Source organism: Anticarsia gemmatalis, chromosome 11 (genome assembly GCF_050436995.1).
Source record: "Anticarsia gemmatalis isolate Benzon Research Colony breed Stoneville strain chromosome 11, ilAntGemm2 primary, whole genome shotgun sequence".
NCBI lineage: Eukaryota > Metazoa > Arthropoda > Insecta > Lepidoptera > Erebidae > Anticarsia > Anticarsia gemmatalis.
Genome location: NC_134755.1, coordinates 2,345,396 through 2,366,935, shown reverse-complemented (window position 1 = coordinate 2,366,935; position 21,540 = coordinate 2,345,396). Strand labels below are relative to the sequence as shown.

At 35.3% G+C, this 21,540-nt stretch overlaps 1 protein-coding gene across 2 annotated transcripts in view; it reads left to right on the top strand.

The window, feature by feature from the left end:
• Positions 1-6,165: 6,165 nt before the first annotated feature.
• The window catches only part of Root (ciliary rootlet coiled-coil, rootletin), a 48,005-nt gene continuing 32,630 nt past the window's right edge, over positions 6,166-21,540 (top strand). For both annotated transcript variants that reach the window (XM_076120406.1, XM_076120405.1), the window contains exon 1: positions 6,166-6,332. In XM_076120406.1, coding sequence (XP_075976521.1) covers positions 6,228-6,332 — 105 coding nt within the window. In that variant the 5' untranslated portion in view covers positions 6,166-6,227. The remainder of the gene's footprint in view (positions 6,333-21,540) is intronic.

Sequence of the window (21,540 nt, the reverse complement as noted above, 5' to 3'; positions counted from 1 at the left end):
GAATTTATTTTTTTGGTAGTGACACAAAACCGTATTAAAGAGCCAGGAAAGCTATTAATTCCGTAAAGTTATCACAGAAGTTACAGATTTTCCCTAAAGTAAGACAATTTGTAGAGCTCATGCCCTAGTGTCACCTTCTCAATGGACCTGAATCTTATCTGTTTCTTTAACATTTTGTTTATCTACACAGTAGCTGCTGAAAATATAGTTTAAATTTGTTTCACATACTCCAAATGAACTATGATTTTAGAGTAGATATGATTTTAAGTGCCACTTACACAAGGAGCGTATGTTGTCTTACTTAAAGGCAGGTCTTGCAATTGTTGCGTCACTTTGTTGTGACATAAACACGCCCAACCTCGTACACCGTCGCGACGTCCGATAAGATATCACGATTAGCAATCAATAATATAATAATTATAACTCTATATATGTACAATTGCGAAAAGGACAAATGTCTTATGTCTTTTGATGTCAGATGTGCCCTTTTAGAATTGTGTACTTTTTGTCCAATTGTATCGGTAGGTCCAAAGTATTGGTATAGTTGATAAATATGGAAAAAGGAAGTGTAGTAGACAATGCATGTTTGTTTTGTTTTGGTGAGTATTGATAAAAATATCGTATGATTTATGAAAAGTCATTGAGCTGTATGTGGACTAAGCTCATAAAATTAAGAAACGCAGTAAATGAAGAAATAATATTTTTACAAGTGACATAGTCATTTATACTTATTTTTACAGAGATTAGAAAGCCAACAAAAGATGTATAAGAGTAAAGTGTAGGTACAAGGATGATGATGGTGATGTTGCGGCCGATTTTGACCATGGTGACGACTTCTATTCCTCATTTAAGTCGGTGGTGTGGACCCAGCAAAAAAAAACCAAGCTGCTTTATACAGGGTGTCCCAAAACTCAACGATAATCTGAGACAGGATGAAAGGCCAAGTCAAACCGGTTCTAGGAAAAATAAAAAAAACAATCCATGTCACTTAGTTCAGCAACAATAGACATATTTCATAAAAGTTAAAATTCCACACCCTTGCTCGCATTTTCAAGTCCTGTGATCACCAATGTCACAATTTCGCTGTATTTTTTTGAATTTCGTGATCTTCAATAAGTATGCTATTAATCGTAAAAAAAAATTATGCACAAAACATTGTTAATTTCATAAAAAAAGTTAAGTTTTAGTGAGTCATGATTCTCAAAAATATCGTTAGTTGACTTTGACGCTTCATATTGAAAAAAAAATGTACTACACTACCCTTGGCAAGTTATTTCAAAAGTTGGCGCATTTAATTAAGATTTCAAAATGGTGCAACACTTGCCACTTTTCTTTCCATTAAAAATGTTATTTTTATTTGAAGGAAGAGTATCCTCGCAAATGGATCGGACGCAGTGATTTAATTTTATGACCTCGTTCCCCCGATCAAAATCCAGTAGATATTTTTGACTGGGAATGCATAAAAGAAAAAGTCTATTCGAAATCAATACAAAATCTATCAGAACTTCGCTAGAAAATTTACACAGCGTCAGAGGAAATAAATGCAAGGAATTTTGCTTGACTGGTGCAAAGGTCTTTTGTAAGGCGTTGCAGAGCCTGTATTCGTGCCAGAGGAAAACAATTCGGATTATTTTAGCTTAAGGAGAATAATTAAATAAGAATGATGGTTCGTTCATTGTTTTTTTTTAATTATTATTACCTATTATGTTTTTAAGTTAAATATTGGTTATGGAATGACTCAATTACCTCTTTACTAAAAATAATTGCTTTCCTCTGTCACGAATACAGGCTCTGCAACGCCTTACAAAAGACCTTTGCACCAGTCAAGCAAAATTCCTTGCATTTATTTCCTCTGACGCTGTGTCAATTTTCTGGCGAAGTTCTGATAGATTTTGTATTGATTTCGAATAGACTTTTTCTTTTATGCATTCCCAGTCAAAAATATCTACTGGATTTTGATCGGGGGAACGAGGAGGTCATAAAATTGAATCACTGCGTCCGATCCATTTGCGAGGATACTTTTCATTAAAATAAAATTTACATTTTTAATGGAAAGAAAAGTGGCAAGTGTTGCACCATTTTGAAATCTTGATTAAATGCGCCAACTTTTGAAATAACTTGCCAAGGGTAGTGTAGTACTTTTTTTCTTCAATACGAAGCGTCAAAGTTAACTAACGATATTTTTGTAAATTATGACTCACTAAAACTTAACTTTTTTTATGAAATTAACAATGTTTTGTGCATAAATTTGTTTTACGATTAATAGAATATTTAATAAAGATCACGAAATTCAAAAAAACACAGCGAAATCGTGACATTGGTGATCACAGGACTTGAAAATGCGAGCAAGGGTGTGGAATTTTAACTTTTTTGAAAAATGTCTATTGTTGCTGAACTAAGTGACATGGATTTTTTTTTTTATTTTTCCTAGAACCGGTATGACTTGGCCTTTCATCCTGTCTCGGATTATCGTTGAGTTTTGGGACACCCTGTATAGCAAATGTTAGCAGAAAAGACAAACCGAAAAAAGTGGAAATTATAGTTATGCCTCAAATAGAACAATCTCCTTTATAATTAAATACACATTATTTAAATAAGTCATAATCAGCCTCTTATAATTATGCTAAGGTACGACAGACAATAAAAACGAGAGCACATCTACCTACTCGTAATATCTATACTAATATAATAAAGCTGAAGAGTTTGTTTGTTTGATTGTTTGTTTGTTTGTTTGTTTGTTTGAACGCGCTAATCTCAGGAACTACTGGTCCGATTTGAAAATTTTTCGAAAGATTTCTTTCAGTGTTAGATAGCCAATTTATCGAGGAAGGCTATAGGCTATATAACATCACGCTACGGTCACTACGAGCGGAGTAGCAACGAAAAATGTTACAAAAACGGAGAAAATTTTGACCCATTCTCTTAGGTGACGCAAGCGAAGTTGCGCGGGTCAGCTAGTAAAAATATAAATTTCTAGAAAAAGGAACTGTCTGGTACAGTAAGGTTATCCATCGTCGCGGGCGCAGGTCGCCGGTGATTTTCCTGCGTCGGCTGCGCGAGTGCATTGCTACCCATTCTAGCCAGACGTGCAAAGTTCGGCCCGCCCCAGACAACACGACCCACTTGTCGGTTATGTCAACATGTAAAATTGTAAACAATTCAAGGATTTGTTCACGTGATTTCTGACAGGTACTGGAAATAGATTGTAGGGGAGTGTTCTCTTTTAGTTTAGTAATGCGTGAACATTTAATTTGATTTATCTCGATTTTGACGGTCTTCGTGGCGCAGTGGTTAAGGTGGTCGCTACGCCACTACTCGTGCGTCGAGAGGTCGTGGATTTGATTCCCACATGAAACTATTAGTGTAATACACAAATCGTTATTTCGGGTCTGGTTGTACTTTGTGTCCGTTGACCAACGAGCAATTCTTAGTGCGGGAGTTTTAATATATTGACGTTATCTTCAGATAGAAAATCTATTAGCACTTTTTGGACACGACTTCTATGTATCATGCCTTGCACATTATAAGCGACAAAAGAAAGTGACTCCTTGTAGTGATAGATAAATTATGTTTAAATGTAGGTAATTACAATTGCTGTTGCTTGCCTTTACTTCTGTTTGCGATTAGGTAATTTATCAACCATTAACTGTTCCAATAAAATTAACTAAGTAATTGCGAGGAAAATATAAACATCACACGCATTGTAGGCTCAATTACTGTAAAAGTAAAGTTTGTGTATGTCGATCAAGTAATGGCCTTGAACCAGAGTTTAAAATCAAACTTGGCTGTTATGACTTAGCTTTTGAAAAATTTTCTGTATAGCAATCTCCCGTTAAATATCGGTAAGTACTAGACTCTTAAATTACTAAATTAATCATTGAAATTGAAATTATTTCGACATTGATAAAATAAAAAAAAATACCATAGACTTTTGCTACACTATTCACCGTAAACGTAGTAACGTAACCGTACCGTAGCATAGTATCGTAAAAGTTGTAACCGCTACGCCGTAGCTCTCGTAGCACTATTTTCTAAATTACTTTTGTAGCACGTGACATACGCATGTAAAGTTGGAATGCTACAGATTACCTATTGAACTTTAGTTTAATTGGGGAAATACACATTTTTTCTTTTGTAGGTAATCATTGAAACGACAGATTCTTAACATACGAATATTTGAAAAACAAGCAATATAAGTGTCTTATTATTCTTATTAATGAAGTAACCAAAACTAAAGTTTTGTTATCCCTATTTAAATTTATTTAAACCTGCAGTTGGTAACAAAAATTGCAACCAATTTTACATCACCTACAACGAGGAAACGCGCCACTTTTTCGCCACAATCCGGCGACCCATCGGCATACTAACCGCACCAACATAACATACCTTCAAATAACAATTTTAACTAGTTAAAAGCACCTCAATATTAAAGATAACGCCTAATTAGCGAACACAAATACCAACATTACGCAACAAATAGTTCATGTATAATTGCGACGAGTTCACGGGTCAAACGGTATTGAATTAAGATAACGTTTGCCTTGCATCCGGGACGGATAAACTGGACTTCGAGCGATGATAAAGATCATGGGTTATGTTGTTCCAGACTTGTTGATTTGTGATTGCTTTTTGTTAAGTAAGCTGTATTTGTACATGCTTTTGATGATAAGCTATCTAGAGAGGATCTGGAGGCGTGTCAACGCTGGAAATTTATATTTTTTTACAAATTTGATCCATTTTTGACCAACTTTTGCTGGGTCTTCGACTAGAGAGGTTTTATAATCCAGCTGACTTACCCCCGGTTTCTGAGGTACATTTTATTTTAGCGTTTTTTTTTGTATGAGTTTTGTCGCTATTGAATAGATAAACTACCGCTAAATGTACTCAGAACCCAGAATTGGTGAACATCGAAATTTAATCGCAAATTTCGCAGAATCGGAATTGCGATTTACTCTGCAGCTTTTACTTACATCGTAGTAGACGAGTAAAGCGTAAAGTTCAAGGAGGCCTTCGTAAACCAACAATGTAACGATGTTTACAGTACAACATTACATAAGCTATGTAAGTAAGTACCTGCCGATGCGGAAATTCGATTAGGCATCATTAAATACGTTGCGTGTGACCGAGCAAGATACTTATCTTTTTATTGCCGATATAATATCCTTCGTAACATCTTTACCCCTGAAAACACACACTTCGCCAACCGAAATATTCACCACCAGGATATTCCCACAATTTATTCGCAACTACGGAACCCAACCGTGATTTGCAATCAATGCCTCACATACTGACCTACAAACACGAAAATAGACTTTCAATAATAGGGGTAACAAAAGCTATTGTTGATGCTTTACAAACTTGTACCATGCTAAATTACATACGACATGAAACCACAATATTTTTGCTCTATCCCTTTCTTTATCTTGTATTTAGATAGAGATGATGATTGTTAAAAAAAACGTAGCGGTGGGTGTACTAACAATGGTCTGACTTGCAATTTTTGGTCAATTTTGCGTGTAGGCATGTCATGAACAGTAGTCGTTAAGCTTTAGTAGAGGTAGTACGAATCTTTATTCGGTATTTTCTCCTGAAAAATATGAATTTAAGATTAATTCGTTTTAAGTAAAAAAATGAGTGGTTTACCGAAATCGCCTCATTCGGCCAGATCAAGAGCACCTATCAACGAGGCTGCAGTAAAATGGTGGGAGACGTACGGTCATGAAGAAACAACACAAACCGAGTACTATGCACAACCCATAGATTCTCCAACAGAAAATAATACTGAAAGAACTGTTGACGACAAATCAAACAATACTAATTCTTTAAAACTACAAAGAGCATTAACTTCAAAACTGTACGGAAACTTTATTGGTAGAACTATGAAAAATGTTGATCCTAAAGGTAAAGTACTCAAAAAATGGAGGGAAGACCAAGCGAAAGCAAGGTACGAACATGCCAGGAAAGCCGTTATTAATTCACTGAAAGAAAAATTTGGTGTCACACGACAGTATAGCAATATACCTTCTGTAGCTGATACTAGTAAGGCCGATATTACTGGAGCAATACCAACGATTATAATAACTGGAGACAATGTCGAAGAAACATCAAATTCGAATGTAAATCGTGACGATGAGGAGCGAGGGGAATTTGAATCTAAACGTTTGGAAGGTAAGGTTGAAGTTGGTGAAGCCGGTGTTGAGGATGTCAGTCACGCGAGGAGGCTTCAGATGGGGCAAGGTGGTGAGCTGGCACAGTGGAGGCTTGCTCCTCGTGGCAGTAGGGCGGCGGGCGCGGAGGGCGGACTACGCGGGCTTACGAGGATCGACATGCCGGTACGTACACTACACTTTTTATAACACTAATTACCTCTAAGCTAGACTCAATTACGTCTTTTAGTGGCGGTACTTTACGACCCAGCTGTTGATATGATCTTGTCTACTCATACTATAGAAACGACACATGCTTTTAACACTTATCAATCATATTATAATCAGAATCTGATTGTAAATACTAAATCGACTGGACTTTAATCTTCCGAATTTATTTAAAGTACAATCGAAATTGGTTGAATGAAACGTGTAAGGATATTATCGGCCCGCGATTGAAGGCAGTAAACATTTGCCGAGTTTGTGTGCGATGTAGGGAATATCCAATAGTCATGCCATCACGAAGCTATCGGGAACCGGGATCTACCCTGACTTTTATAAACATCGACTTGTATAGATTTATTGCGATAGGTTTATCGTATAAGAAACGTTTTATAGATTTGAGTAACGTGACTTGAATATTTGGATGACATAAATAGTGATAGTAAAGTTGAAGGAAATACATAAATATGAATAAAGTAGTGATAGCCAGTACAAAGTGCTCATATTTGCATTTTTTCTTAAAATTTTGGTAATGCTTACGTAGTGGTTATTTTTTAGATAAGTAGACATATTACATATTATTAAAAACTATATTTTCTACGCATTTAATTAAGTTTAAATTCGATTCTAGGTTTTTGTATGTAACCGCAAATCACTTTGCAGTGCATCTTCCTATCAATCGAGGTCCTATGTTCAGTAAAAATATGAGCGCGAAAATGCTGCGTTGTCCGTGTTGAAAAGCGCATATAACGGCCAACTGTCCGACTAAGTGCCGATTCACTGACCTCTACTATTGCTTCTACGATACTACTAAAGTGCCAGCAAACGTATCACACTTTTACAATGACCCTTCTTGCTAAGCTAATCGGTACTGTGGACCTACATGATGACATGCATGAGTCGTTTAAAGTTAAGTGCTATTTGGCGGCATCTTTTCTCAAACATTGTCACTACATTGTGAGAGCAAGGGTATGTTTAACACTTTCATACCTTGATTTAAATACTTTTTTTTGAGAGGACGAAGTCGCGAACAGATTCTAATACACCATTTATTACACCAATATTTATTTATGCTCTTGTACTTAGTCGTAATTTATTAAGTCCATGGCTTTTTTAACCCGATGCTTCCCTACTGCTTTCCTCCCAAAAGAGGGATGGGCCTTGAGTCTACCACGCTGGCCAAGTGCTTATTTATTGACATAAATAATCGACGATAGGCACCGGATATTACAGCACATGCTTTTCATGAGCACATGTGTGTATTATCCGATGGCCTCAATGTGTAATCAGTAATTATCATGGTTTAGATGAACCTTATCCACTTATCTGTCGGTCGTGTTGTGTGGAACGTGAGCAGACGGTGTAGGAGACGTGCTGTAAGGATAACTTGTGCGTTAGGCTTGCTACACACTTTTTCGGTTCGGCATTAATCGGCCAAGACGGGTGCCAAAACCCAATGAAGATGATCCCGATCGGCACAAGCCGAACAAGTGAGTCAAATCGATAAAAATTGCCGAACTGGACATGGCGATCCAAATATGTGTGTAGCTAGCCTTATTGATCACTTTGATTGTGGATTTGTTGATATGTTTTTGGCGGTTAGATAATAATTAGGTCACTCGTTAGCTCTGCTCATTGCCTTTACCTTTAAAATAAAAAAATGTATCCAAGAATTAATACAATTTATAAAGCATCTGCGTGCCTAATTTCATCTAAACTCGTTCAATCGTTTTCGCATGAATGAGTAGCAAATATCCTAGCAAGTATGATTACGAATCAGAAATTATTACAAACATTCTCTGCGCAATCCCAATTTTTTGTTATAATTATTGTTTGGTGTACATTCTGCAAAAATCAGCCATGCTCTAAAACCTTCAATAAACCAATTTCTTTTACAAAAAATGTGTGATTATTTCTCGTAGCTGGATAGGGGGTGGAGTGGGGTGAAATGGCTTCATATCAACGTTTCGCAATGTCTAATGTTCCGCTAACACGTAACGGCCTGTGAAACGCGCAACCTATGTGCGGTAGAGCTTTACGAACTACTCTGCGATCTACGCATGTTGTGTGTGATGTAAAGGTAGAGAGTTGTAAATGAGATGATCATTGAATAAGTAAGTTACTTGTAAAAGTTTTATTTTTGTAAACCGTAATTAGAATCACTACATACCTACTAGTCAAAGGTATTCGGGCGGCTTGAACAACTTTGACACTCTTGTTTTTGGCTGTATTAATAAAACCTAAGATTAAAAACCTGAATTTCTCAAAAATCGAAAATTTCATCTTAGGTAGATGAAATTTTAGATTTTTGATGTGGTTTTATATCATTAATTTGGTACACTGCATTATCTTCGGCAGAATGCGCTTGCCGGTTATTTTCTTAACAATGCTAGTAAGGAAAAATTTGTGCGGACTTTGGGTGGCTGCTTGGTATAAAGATTATTTGCCAACATTAGGTACTTATATCATATTATGTAACTCAATTTTTTTTTATTCCTATAAGTTTCATTAAATTAAACCAATTTCATAACATTATTCTTATTCATATAACATTATTCATATTTCTCAATAATTAAATGCTTCATTAATTAGTAAATCGATACAAGTTTTGGCATAACAGTTAAATGGTGGTACAAAGGGCACATCTAACGACGCACTGATTACGAATATCTCATTACGAGCAAACGGAAGAATTGTGAACCAATTAATTAAATTATTACCTAATAGACAAACGGCCGTGAACATTGACTACGTGACTAAATCGTTACCCTATAGATTGTGTAACACGTGAATTGGGCAGTGCTATGTTTATTTATTTAATTTGTTGTCTTGACAAATTTAGTATTGGACAATGTATAGTTGTAAGTTTATGTATTTAAAGTTTATAAAAAGAAGGATTGCAGAAGGAAACCTAAACAATTATTAAACTTATTTTAAACTAATACTTATTTAGAAAACTTTTCATGCTAAACCAGAGTAACAGATCTGCATACTTGGCGCTCCGATTTATGTTAAAAAAGGACAAGAACATATTCCCCCGCCGGAACTGAGCTTAGCTAATTTGATTCTAGTCTCTAGTCTACTACTCGATTTTATTATAGTAAAAAAACTAAAGCTTGAAATACTAGTCATACTAAGTCCGCCTTCGTCCTGCCGCCGCCAAGGACTAAAGCCCTTCTCCCATTACGATACGCCCGCGCGACTCTAGTCTCGGAGACTAGTCGCCACGAAGTATCTCACATACATTTGTATGGAGACTCTCACATTACGACACTGGTAGTCTCCATACAAATGTATGTGAGATACTTCGTGGCGACTAGTCTCCGAGACTAGAGTCGCGCGGGCGTATCGTAATGGAAGAAGGGCTTTACCCATCTCTCGTTCTGTGTCGACTGTGAAGTGTCTTCTTCTCGAGACACTTGCTTTGAAAAAATAACCGTCCGTCCAGAGGAATATTATAGGCCCTTACACTACTTACAGGAATTGTATATAAATTAATAAAATATCATGAATAAACGTGTAACGTATGGCCGGATAGTGAATACGAATCAATTCATATTAAGGACAGGTGTGTAAGTAATCTATGACTATGATAATAGTAATTCTATCTTTGTGTTAAATATAAAGTTTAAAATAGATTAGGTGTTACGTGATTCTATTTCATTGATGGAGCTAATACATTGTGTGAAATACACGATATTTTTAAGTGCTATAATATATATTTTATTACACCTGTGAAGTCTACGAACTTCCTAAATCGTATTTGAAGTGGAGCAAAAGTGGCAAACATGGTGATCGAAAACCCTTGTCAAAATATTTCAGGAAGCTAAGCTTCTTTTTTACAAATAGCGACTTAGCAATAATTATTTGGGACTAGCTGACCCGCGCAACTTCGCTTGCGTCACATAAGAGAGAATGCATGCGTCATATACTGCTATCTAACAATGAAAGAATTTTTCAAATCGGATCCGTTGTTCCTGAGATTAGCGCGTTCAAACAAACAAACAAACTCTTCAGCTTTATAATATTAGTATAGATAGTATAGATTCCCTATTCATTTGGTTCCCCGAAATATGCACGTGTTTCAAAGCTGTAAGAAAAATACTAAAATTCTGACTAGAAACAAAAACGCTTATCAAAATTAGAAAATAAAAAACAAAACAGAGTCACTTGGTAATTCAGTTACTATGTCAACTGAGATTTCACAATTGTTACGTAATTATTACGGTTATAACCACGGCAAATGAATATAATAAATATTCGTGTGAAGCAAGATAAGAAAACAATAACATACTTACTTTTATTTTTGTTAAGAAAGTTCGCGTAAGTTTTCGCTGTTACATATAAAATATTGCACAATGGTTTGTAAATGTTAATAGATAATTACCTAATAATACCTAATAATCATTACTATTACTTTATTTGTACGAGAGAGTGAAGAAGAGTATGAAAGTAGTGAAATAAAGAGATTGAGCATTAAATCTTAAATAATATTTTACGTTATTTATCTTCTAATTACAAACCTTCACACCTCTACTTTCAGTCATTACTTTCATTATTAACAATAGAGTATTTTTTAATGCTATTCTTAAGTTCTATACCTTTAATATTTATAAATTAAGAGTAATTAAAAGTATTGCGAATCGTAAACATTCAATTATTCATCAAATGTAAATATACATATAGTATCATAAAAATATTCCTTTAAATATTCCACAATTTAAATAATGTATGCAAACTTATAAATAAATAACATAACATCTTTTTATCGATGTAAACCACTGCCTTATTTTACTTCATATTAAAATACTCAAAACAGACTGAAACTTTGAAGTCCCGATAGCCGGCGGACTTTGTTCACTCGTGGTGATTTCATGATAGATATAACAAGTTACATTGAAATACAATTTGTTTGTTTGTAAGATATCTTTTCAATGATAAAATTGAAGATAATTCACATAATTAGCTTGCGACGTCAGTCACGGATTAGACAGGCGACGAAAATAGAATTTTTTGCACATGTTCAGCCGTTTCCGATGCGGAACTCACGAAGTGAATAATCGGGATTGTAAAGACACGTCTCACCTTTCACAATCTAGGTTGTGAAGGTGGTACTGAATACTCTGTCAACATTATTTTGAGTCTATTAGAAAAGTAGGTAGGTAGTTATAGTATGTTCAAGCATAAGCAGAAAACAGAAATAAATTGCACATGTTTCCGATTCGAGACTCGCGAAATGAAAAAACGGAAGCTTTAAGACTCGTGCAAAATAAAAATAGAAATCTAGAATGCTGAACCGCGACACTGAACGTTGCCGGCATTCTATTCAATCTTGTAGATAAACATATTTTTCGTTTTTATGAATCTAATAACTTTCAAAAGATATTACGAAAATAGTACCAACACAAGACACCCACATTTCCCTTATACGCATAAAACAAGGTTCATTGCCCCAATAATGGAATATTCTTTTACAACCTAAATGTTACACACATGTCTGTACATCGTAAAATAACTGACAAACGGTTTTAACATCCCAGCAATAAAGATCAAGCGCACAGCAAATAAAAACATGCACAAAAGATGCAATGAACTGAATTTCCTCTACATCACATTATCAGAGGATGCAGTACAATATTTTTAGATGGCTCTGAGTTGCCCTAAAATAACAACATATTTGTTTCACGAGGTCATTGCATTGCAGAATTAAAAGTTTGTTTACATGTGACTTTCTCGTCCCAATTTGTAATCCGACTTTAAGAAAGGTAAAGGTTCTTATTTCGACTGATTGTAATTATTTGGTGTCTTTTCATAGTGTAAACCATTTTTGTTATACGTTATTTAAAAGTTAGTATTTCTTAGGTAATCCCATTTAAAAATTCAAGCGTTTTTAAGATACATATAAAGTGCGCAAGTTCTTAGATCTATTAAGGTGACAAACTTTTGCCAAGAATAATTGGTATCGACTTACAAATTCTCAAAAAAGTTAAAACGATCTTTTTCGAAGTATATATTTGCTAAAATTTGAATAATTCAGTTATAATTATTGTAAAAAATTTGTTTAGTAATAAACAAGAAGTTGATAAGTCGTAGACATGATAGGTAAACTGTAGTAAAGACTTAATTAGACGGTTAATTAAGTGCAGTGGTCATGAGATAGTCACACGCGGGTACATCGTGATGGGGCCGAGGCGCCGATCACCTACTGATTGCAATAAACATAATGTCACTGATGTTTTTGATGCGATATTCGCTAGGTTAGTTGTTTATAGTGTTCCGGTAAGTTAGTTAGATATAGGTAGTTTGTTTTCATTTGATTATACGGAAGGGTTATTGTAGCGGGAGTTCTTGCAGACGGTACTACCAAGTAATTAAGTTTGACATTTTAAAAGCATTTCAAAAATAGTTCCCGTGGCGCTCGCTAGAGGTGCTGATCAGGTTTAGATGCAAAATTTTGTGGATAGCTACCGCGCTGGTCGTTGAGTCAAAGTAAAATGTTTACACAGTGGTGTTGTGTGCGGAAAATCCGTTATTAAATTATTTTAGTCATGAGTTAAGTTATCTAAAACATGTGATTCATAGTTCTTTCAAGATGATGTAATCATCATCATTTATCAAAGTAAAAGCCGTCTCATCATAGTGATGCAAATTCCTTTTAATCTATGACGTTATTAATTTCACTAGATCTAGCTTTCAACTCAAAATAATCTGGGTAATGGTAAAACAATAGGTATTGGTAAAACACACATCGATAGTTCAATGTTGATATTTTCTATCGGTAGCCAAAGACGATAAAGTCTACAGGGAATATGAAGCGATGTGAATACATACTGAAAGTCTTACTAATACCATTAAGTTGACTAGACAAGTTCTTATCTCGCATTCTGGTACCTAATTAAATGTTTATGAAGTTTATGTTTATCCACCAACGTACCGCAACCACCTCATCTTCCTCTGGCACTTTTATCTGTTGTAAATGTGGTCGTGGTTGCCACTCCCGCATAGGCTTTTTCAGCCACGAACGAAAGTGCAGTAATTCTACCTGACGCCACCTTAATCTTCTGCAATAGATGTATTCAGACCAATGATGATGATGATGAAGTTCCGCATCAAGCCAGGTTGTCATTAAAATTGACACAGTGTCACCATGTGTCGTTTAAGTTGACAAAAGTCTTGCTCTTCCCTCTTCCCGAAAGGAGTCTATCTATGGGGCAGCAATTGATTTTCTTCTCTAAAACAACGTATTTATTCATCAATAGTCTAGACACAAATACAACTACCAAATAGAAAAGCTTATCACTAACGGATAAGAAACGCCTCCAAAAGTCGTTACGTTACATAAGTAAATATCTTCCCACGCCGGCTTCACGCGCCCCCGACAGGCGGAACACACCTCACGCGCAAAAATCATGTGTCGAGAGTAATCGAGCTATCTGCCGACCTCCCCACCTCCCGCTGACCTGAGATAAGACGATCAGCTACATAGCATTGGACTCGTTAACTACCCGGATTTCACTAGGTGAAGTATGGGTCAATTGATACGGATGGGTGTTAAAATATACGGAAATAAATGCTCTTTGATCACTTGTGATGGCAGCGGTTATATTGCGACTGGTTTTTCTCGGGCGGGAACTTGATGAAATTATTTAAATACGAACCGTAGTATTTTACAAAAAAATAAATTACTAACCTTTGTGCTATTTACTTTTAACTGGTAATCTTGAAAATTGCCTTACTCCTTTGGTGTTAGAAGTCGGGCTAAGCCGGATTTTTAACAACTTGAACCCCTCCCGAGAACAAACAAGAGAAACTTTCTTTAGAGAAACTCTAGTACCGCCTTTTGCTGTCCAGGGCTGAATAATACAAGGTGATTGCCTAATGTGGTCTAATTAAACGATTGATTTGTTGATAGTAAGATAACTTTTATAACAAGTGATATTATACCGTACATTATTTTAGCAATAGTGTTCTATTAATATCAAAGTTTTTAGATCAAGGGGATATACATCGTAATCCACAATGTTAATAATGATACAGTCCTTTAGTATAACCACTGTAATCATATTAACTAATGTTAAAACTGTTTTATCTACGGTTAAATTTAAGTAAATGAAGTCATCGACGGTCGAATAACACATAAAGATAGGCTTTGTTATCTTCAACTATGAAAATGTGAGACTAAGAAGAGTAATCGGTACTACTACCTTATTTACAACCCGGTGACATTTTAAATTACTTACTTACATATTTTTGTTTTTCAAAATTTATTTCTGTCTACAGTAGGGTTATTTCATGCATCTTAACACTTAACTAAGTAAAGACTTCTTCAATTAGTTATTCCTTGAAGAGAATTTAATCACACCATAACAAGGTCATAGGAGGTCTAAAATGTCATAAAAATCTGAAGATGTCAGCGAATGACGTCACAATATACGATCAATCTTCACTTAACCGATTTTATGGAAAGCCTCGAGGATTAACCAGAATTTGAACAGACAGCCGAAAAGTAACATGATTAGACCATTTCCAATCAATTGGTCGTGACGAGGTTTGTTTACGAATAAGTGCTTATGACTGTGCTGATAAATAATATTCGGTAATTAGATAATACTTTGTGTGGCAACCGGTCGCTACCGGATGTCTGAGTAGCATCATATCTATGTCTGATATAATACCTTGTTTTTTTTAAGAATTGTTTGTAAGTGAAAATTTTCCTAAAGGCCTGACTGCTATAACCTTTTCTAGATCGCTGCTTGTACAACGATACTTTACTTGGATTGTTTAATGTTTAGATTATATACATTATCTTTAGTAAAACATTTGCATAGTCTACTTAGTTAGTAGTAGATATTCTTATAGGAAAACGACAGACTTTTTTTTATGACCTGTTTAGATTAATCATTTTGAGATACTTCTCGATAATATTTACGATTATAACAGCTTTTTACAAAGAAAGAAATTTGGCCCCGCTCGTATTTAATTCGATAAAAGCAAGAACTATAATGCTTACTTTAACAAGTCCTACTATTTAAAGCAGAGGAGTTGGTTTAAATCAAAATTGACAACTTTCCCACAATTTATGGGGTGGTCGAAGGCTAAACTCATAAATTGTGGAATATTAATGACAGTAGCATGTCATAAATTGATCGTTATAGACCAACTGACAGCGCGTTATAATATGAATAATTATAATATTAAATTTTGCGTCTTCCAGTGATTTTACGAGGGCGATAACGAGTTATGGGTTCATGGTACAAGGTACGTTGTCTTATGATTTTACTACACAATCTACGAGTGAGGCAGTAAAACTATTTTCATCTAATTTACAATTATTTAATTACCATTAAACATTTAGCCGCTACGCCTACTGGCGTAGCTCCATCCTGCGTTTGAGCAACAAGGTGGAATCAAGGCTTTAAAGATTATTTCATTCCGGCACAAGGAATTAGGTTTCATAGATGTACCTGCTAGGGTAGAGTAGTCTCATGTGTCGTTAAAATTGAGTTTTGTTTATAAAGCTGTGTCTTTTAGGTTAATTTATTTCATTAAAGGAAAAACATACAGTTCTCCGTAGGTCATAATATGATAGTTACTAGTATGGTGCAGTTTATTGGAAAGAAAAATCCGCTCTACGTAATTCAATAAAACGTGTAGGCTACGCTACGCTAGACTGGCTGCAATATGGGTCATTTATCAAACGTCAAACACATTTTCAACTTCTTATAAAGGCAGCTAAAGTTCTTTAGAAACTTAAAGAGTCAAGTTTTGTTTCTCAAGAAATTTCTAAACATACGCAAAAGTTTTATTTTAGGCGCTTAGTTATCAAAACATAACAAAAACAAAATGTTATTGTAACGATACATACAGTACGTAATAAGCAGTATCTAGAAACTTTCCGAACTATCTTCGTTAAGCGAAAGTTGGTTAATAAAGGTAAAAGAACAATTTTTAGTACAGTTGCTACGCTGTAGTACTATCGTGCGTGCAAACCAAAATCAAATTTGGCCAGAATGTTCGTAAACGCAAATAAATTTACATAAGCATTTCGTATCTGAAACTGTACGGAGTATTTTGGTAATTTAGTGGAATTGGCACAAGATAATTCAGTCTGTTTTGTTACTGTACCATGACTTAAGACGTACAATAGGCATTGAAACTATTTAAAGTTTAATAAAATTGTTCAGAACGCAGAGTAAACGTCAAGTTATCAATTCCCTCTCTTCTAGAATATAAACCTTCCTGAAATTATTTAGTCTTGCAAACATTACCTATTATATACCTGGGATAAAATTCAGTGCGGCCATGTAGAGCTAAATACAGAATTGTTGTTTTTTGGCTTGTATGGATATTGTTTAACTTCATATCACTATTCACTATCAGAATGTAATTTTGATCATAGTAAATGAGCATTGTTGTACTGTAATTTATTTCACTTCATGACATGACATCTAGTAATAGTTCGTAGCCAGCGCAGCCATTTGCAAGTCGCAAATGACGCCCGTAATTACCGGCAAAATTGCAAAAATATTACCCTCGTTTATTTCGAGCAAAACGAACTTACCGGGTGCCCGAATTTACACCTCTCGTAGCATCACTAGAGGCTACAATCCGAGTAATCTACTCGATTGCCCGCCGATTGCCGACGAATCGAGATCGGCGGTAAGCACCAGTTGGCACAATCGATAGGAAGACGAGCACTCCCATTTTTATAAACAACGGCAAAAATTTAGTAACGTAAAAAATAGGCCTCTCCAAATTTTGGACTCTATGTCAAGGGCATAACGCACACTAATTTACAATTCTAAGTGTGCTAACGGCAAACTTATGTTTGTTGAATTTTACCGGTTTACCAAGATGGCGGCTTTGACACATGACATAAAACGATATTTATGAGCGGGAAGTTCGCAAGTCGGGATGCGACATGCGAGACCGTCACGAACCGCGGATATACGGATTTAATAAACGATTTCTATTCATGACGGTTTTATGGGAAGCAGGACGGTTGACAGGGGACATGTTGAAACCTGAGGAATGTTCCTTATACGATAAGTACTCACTACGGTTTGTAAGATATGCTAATGTACCAGCAGTTGTTTGAAGTTAACTTCATGTCAACGTCGATTCACGAGTTGTTACAGTAATTTGCATGGAGCTACAATAACAAGACATTCAACCTGGAAAATGATACTAAAGTTTACTACTTTGGTAGTTTCAGCAGCTTAAACAAATGTTTCCTTCAAAATTAAACGGTAATCAGAATGTTAAACAGGATTATTCTGTCTTGAAAATGTCTAGTTTTGAATTACCCAGTTATGAAACTTACAAACTAGGTCTGACCTGTTTTGTTGATGTGAACACGAAGATAAAAGAGAACAATGCGATAACGAATAATGAAAATAAATAGACCGAGACAAAATTGATGATAAATATCCAAAGTGCTTCTGAAACGGTTAATAATCATAACAGTGGTGTAAGCCAACTGGACCGAACACCAAACACGTTGTTTTGTCTTCTCTTCATTGACTATTAAAGCGTTTATTAAATAAAGCAATCGCAAATTGATACCTGAATAGAGCTGTTTAGTGTTTCTATTATCCCTCTTCTAATTTAATACCAATTATAGTACCTAGTCTGAAGCTAACTGGTGTCTAGCTCATGTTTTTAAACTAAAATAGCAAGCGAAAAGGCAGTTAACAGAATCTACGGTTTCATTCGCGGCTCAAGCGGCGAATTAGACATTATAAAGGATAAATTTAAAGTTAAAGAGCTAGACTACGCCAGTTAGCTATAATATCAGTTGCTTCTATTGTTAATAACCGGTTAGCTGTTCGCTATCGAAAAGTTTGACACTAATGAGCTAAAGTTTTGGCCACGCGAAAAAAGGGGAGCGAACGACGATTATCGACGAAAAAATGCGGATTTTTGCATTGTGGAGTCGTAAATATTGTGTAAACACTGCAAAAGGTAATAAAGACGAGTATTTGTTATTTTTTATGCCTTTGTCGCAGGCTACAGATTTATACCTTGACGGGTTGAGAATAGTTTTTGTCAACTTAACAACTGCTGCCACTATTCACTGTTCGTTTTAAAACAGACACACGAACACTTCGCGTATTATAAATGTTAGTTGCATTGCCTTCAGTTTTAATTGAAGGGGAAAGGGTAAGAAATGTGCAAGGGATGTCGATAAACACGTGATTATTGCTGAGAAATGACAGCTTTGGTAGCGTCGCTACGCGTTCATTGATCGAACCCTTTAAGTCTATTCCTACTAGGGAGAACTGATCGATTGAGGCAGACGTAATTAAAGTGTCATGAATTATACATTTTCTAGGGATATCTTATTCTGTGACACGTAGATATTTATTCCAACCAGTATCTATCTATCAATAATTTTCGGAAATCCCCGATCAGGTCAACGCTATGTATCGCTTGAGTTCAATATTCATTTAAACCATATCCATATCTATGTAGGTACTTAAATACCAAAAATATCACATGTCGCAAAGTCTGCAAAACATTTCTCATAGATATTTATTATCTGCACGGTTATAACGCCGTCAAATATAAGTAGGTACATCCACACTGATACATAATAACTATTACTTATTACAAAATTAACTGTACCTTTCACAGCCTTTGGTGTGCAAAAAGACTGGCAGGTAAACGAATTATAGAAAAAAATATATCGACAAAATAATGTAGTTAACAATGACAACTGAAGAACGACTGCCGAACACAGATTTGCAAAGTGGGACAAATTTTTGGTTAGCAACAAAATACGTTGCTTACATATCCTTTGAAAGGCAGTCGTCTGGTCCCATCGCCGTTTGATTATTTACCAAGATTATCATTTTGGTCGTAAACGTTTATTGTGACCCAGTTAGCAGGCGAGCCGACACGCACGGGGATACAAATAAACAGGTTGTTCCTGTATACCACAATATAACTTTGACTAATTCAGTCTTCAAGTTTTGCATGGCTTGCGTAAATGCGTATCTGTTGTTTGATCACCGTTTTGTAGACATTCGTTCTGATTTGTTTTGGCGAAGTGTCTGTATATTAAGTTTTTATGTTTTTCTTTTGATTGGACGTTTCGATAATAATGTTAATTCTACAGATTACTTTATTGAAGGCTTTAGGTTAAACTCTTACTTGTTGTACAATAAATGAGTAGTAGATTATAAACAAAAAATAAAATACATGCTAGAGGGGAAGAGTTTCAATACCGTGTGGTATTAAACGGGAATGTAGAGTCTTATTATAGGTCCTTACCTGTACGTCTACAAGGCATAATGCACCTTTCAAATGTCTGTCTCAAGATCGCTCGAAACTGCAATGGTTGATATAAAGCATTATCAAGTCTCATTCAAAGCTGACCAAGTGCGTGTACAAAGATCTCGTATTATTCGCAAATATTCTGGACGTTTCGTGATTTGTGTTTCTACAAGTCGTCTTGTTTGTATTGTCATTTGTAGTTTCAAATTGATAAAATTAAAGCGTTTGTTGATATCACAACAAGAACATTGTTTACGTTATTTTAGGCGAGTTTAACATAAAATCGCAAGTCTGTTATAATAATTTTGAGCTCCTCGAACTCAAAAGTATCACAACACAATAAAAAATATATCATTACTATCACAGTTTGTGCACTTAAACTAATAACATAAATATCGTGCGCAAATTTTATTTTTAGAAAGTTCTACTTTGAACTTGGTACTCTTAAAACAAAAAAAGAATCACTGCCAGCCAGACATTTAACATTTTTTATAAAAGCATATATTCGAAGGAATCATTGCCAGCCAGACATATTTTTTTATAAAGGCACACATTTAATTTGAGTCATAATATTTTGAGTTAGAAATCAATAACAAAGGGTGTTCGATAAGATAGGCGTGAGTCAACGGCCGAATGATTGCTCTCCGACGCTGGACCACGGTCCACTTGCGTCATATTCTTTTTAACTACAAGATAACAGTGATAATGATAATTTTATTGTCGTTTTATTTGCAATTATGGTAATCTTTTATACCTAGTAGTAATATTGTACCTATTGAATTCATACAGCTCACAATTTTCTTTTCTGAAAGTAAAACGACCACACGATCAGGATCGTTCTTTGGTCTCTGCCTACCGCTATGGGAAGAAGGCGCAATTTCATGGAATGGATGAAAAATCTATTATAATATTTCTAAACTTTACGGCAGATTTTATTCTAATGTCTACTAACTATATCTTGGTTCTGTGCATGACAAATCCTGTGAGTTTTGTCAGTAAAGGCGTTTATAAAATGAGCTGTAAATAAAAATGATGCAAACTCTATGTAGGTACCTACTTGATTATACATTCGCTTGCCCTATTATTAAGTACAATACAAAATACAAGACGTTCATAACCAGTTGAACAACATTAACCGGTTGTCTACTGCCCTAGCTGCATTAAATATGATGAACGGGTAACTGGGAATTTTGCAGATCCTAGACGACTCTCATTATCATCATAACGTTTGCTAAAAAGGCTTGATGGTGTTGGTTTACGGCCAGTTTCTTCATCAAAAGTAACAGTCATAGTATAGGGTTACAGTAAAAATTACAGTCAAAGATTCTTCACGAATTTATTTCATAGTTTTATGAAGAACCAGTTTTGCCTCTACTTAATAAATGTCAAGTAAAAGTCAATGGCTTTAGCGGTTACTTAAGATATGTATGAAGAAACTTATCGGTTTTAAACTAAAAGCTTTTAGAACAACTACCTCTTATTGATAGCTATCAAAACTCAATACGGCTTGATCAAGTCTACTGTTTAGTTGATGCCATGCAGCACGAAATCCATTTACTCCTAGGCCACGTTTATAAAGGCATCGCAATTGAATCATGTGGGTTATCTTTAGCTGCATAAAATTGAGATAGAAATACCTACCTAAAATTTAAGGAAACTATGCAAAATGACGAAAGAACGTAATTATTAGGAGTACTGAGTTATGCTTTTTTTAAATGTAAGCTGTAGTGCTTAATTGCACATTATTTTTTGAGACGTGAAACAAATAAGTCCTATTTTCACTGCTTCCTCTTCCTGTATACCAAAACCCCAAATCCGACAAGTACCTGCAATCCAACAATTTAATACAAAGCCTTGTATGTAAGGTTCGCGGCTTTTAGCAATTTAGATCCTC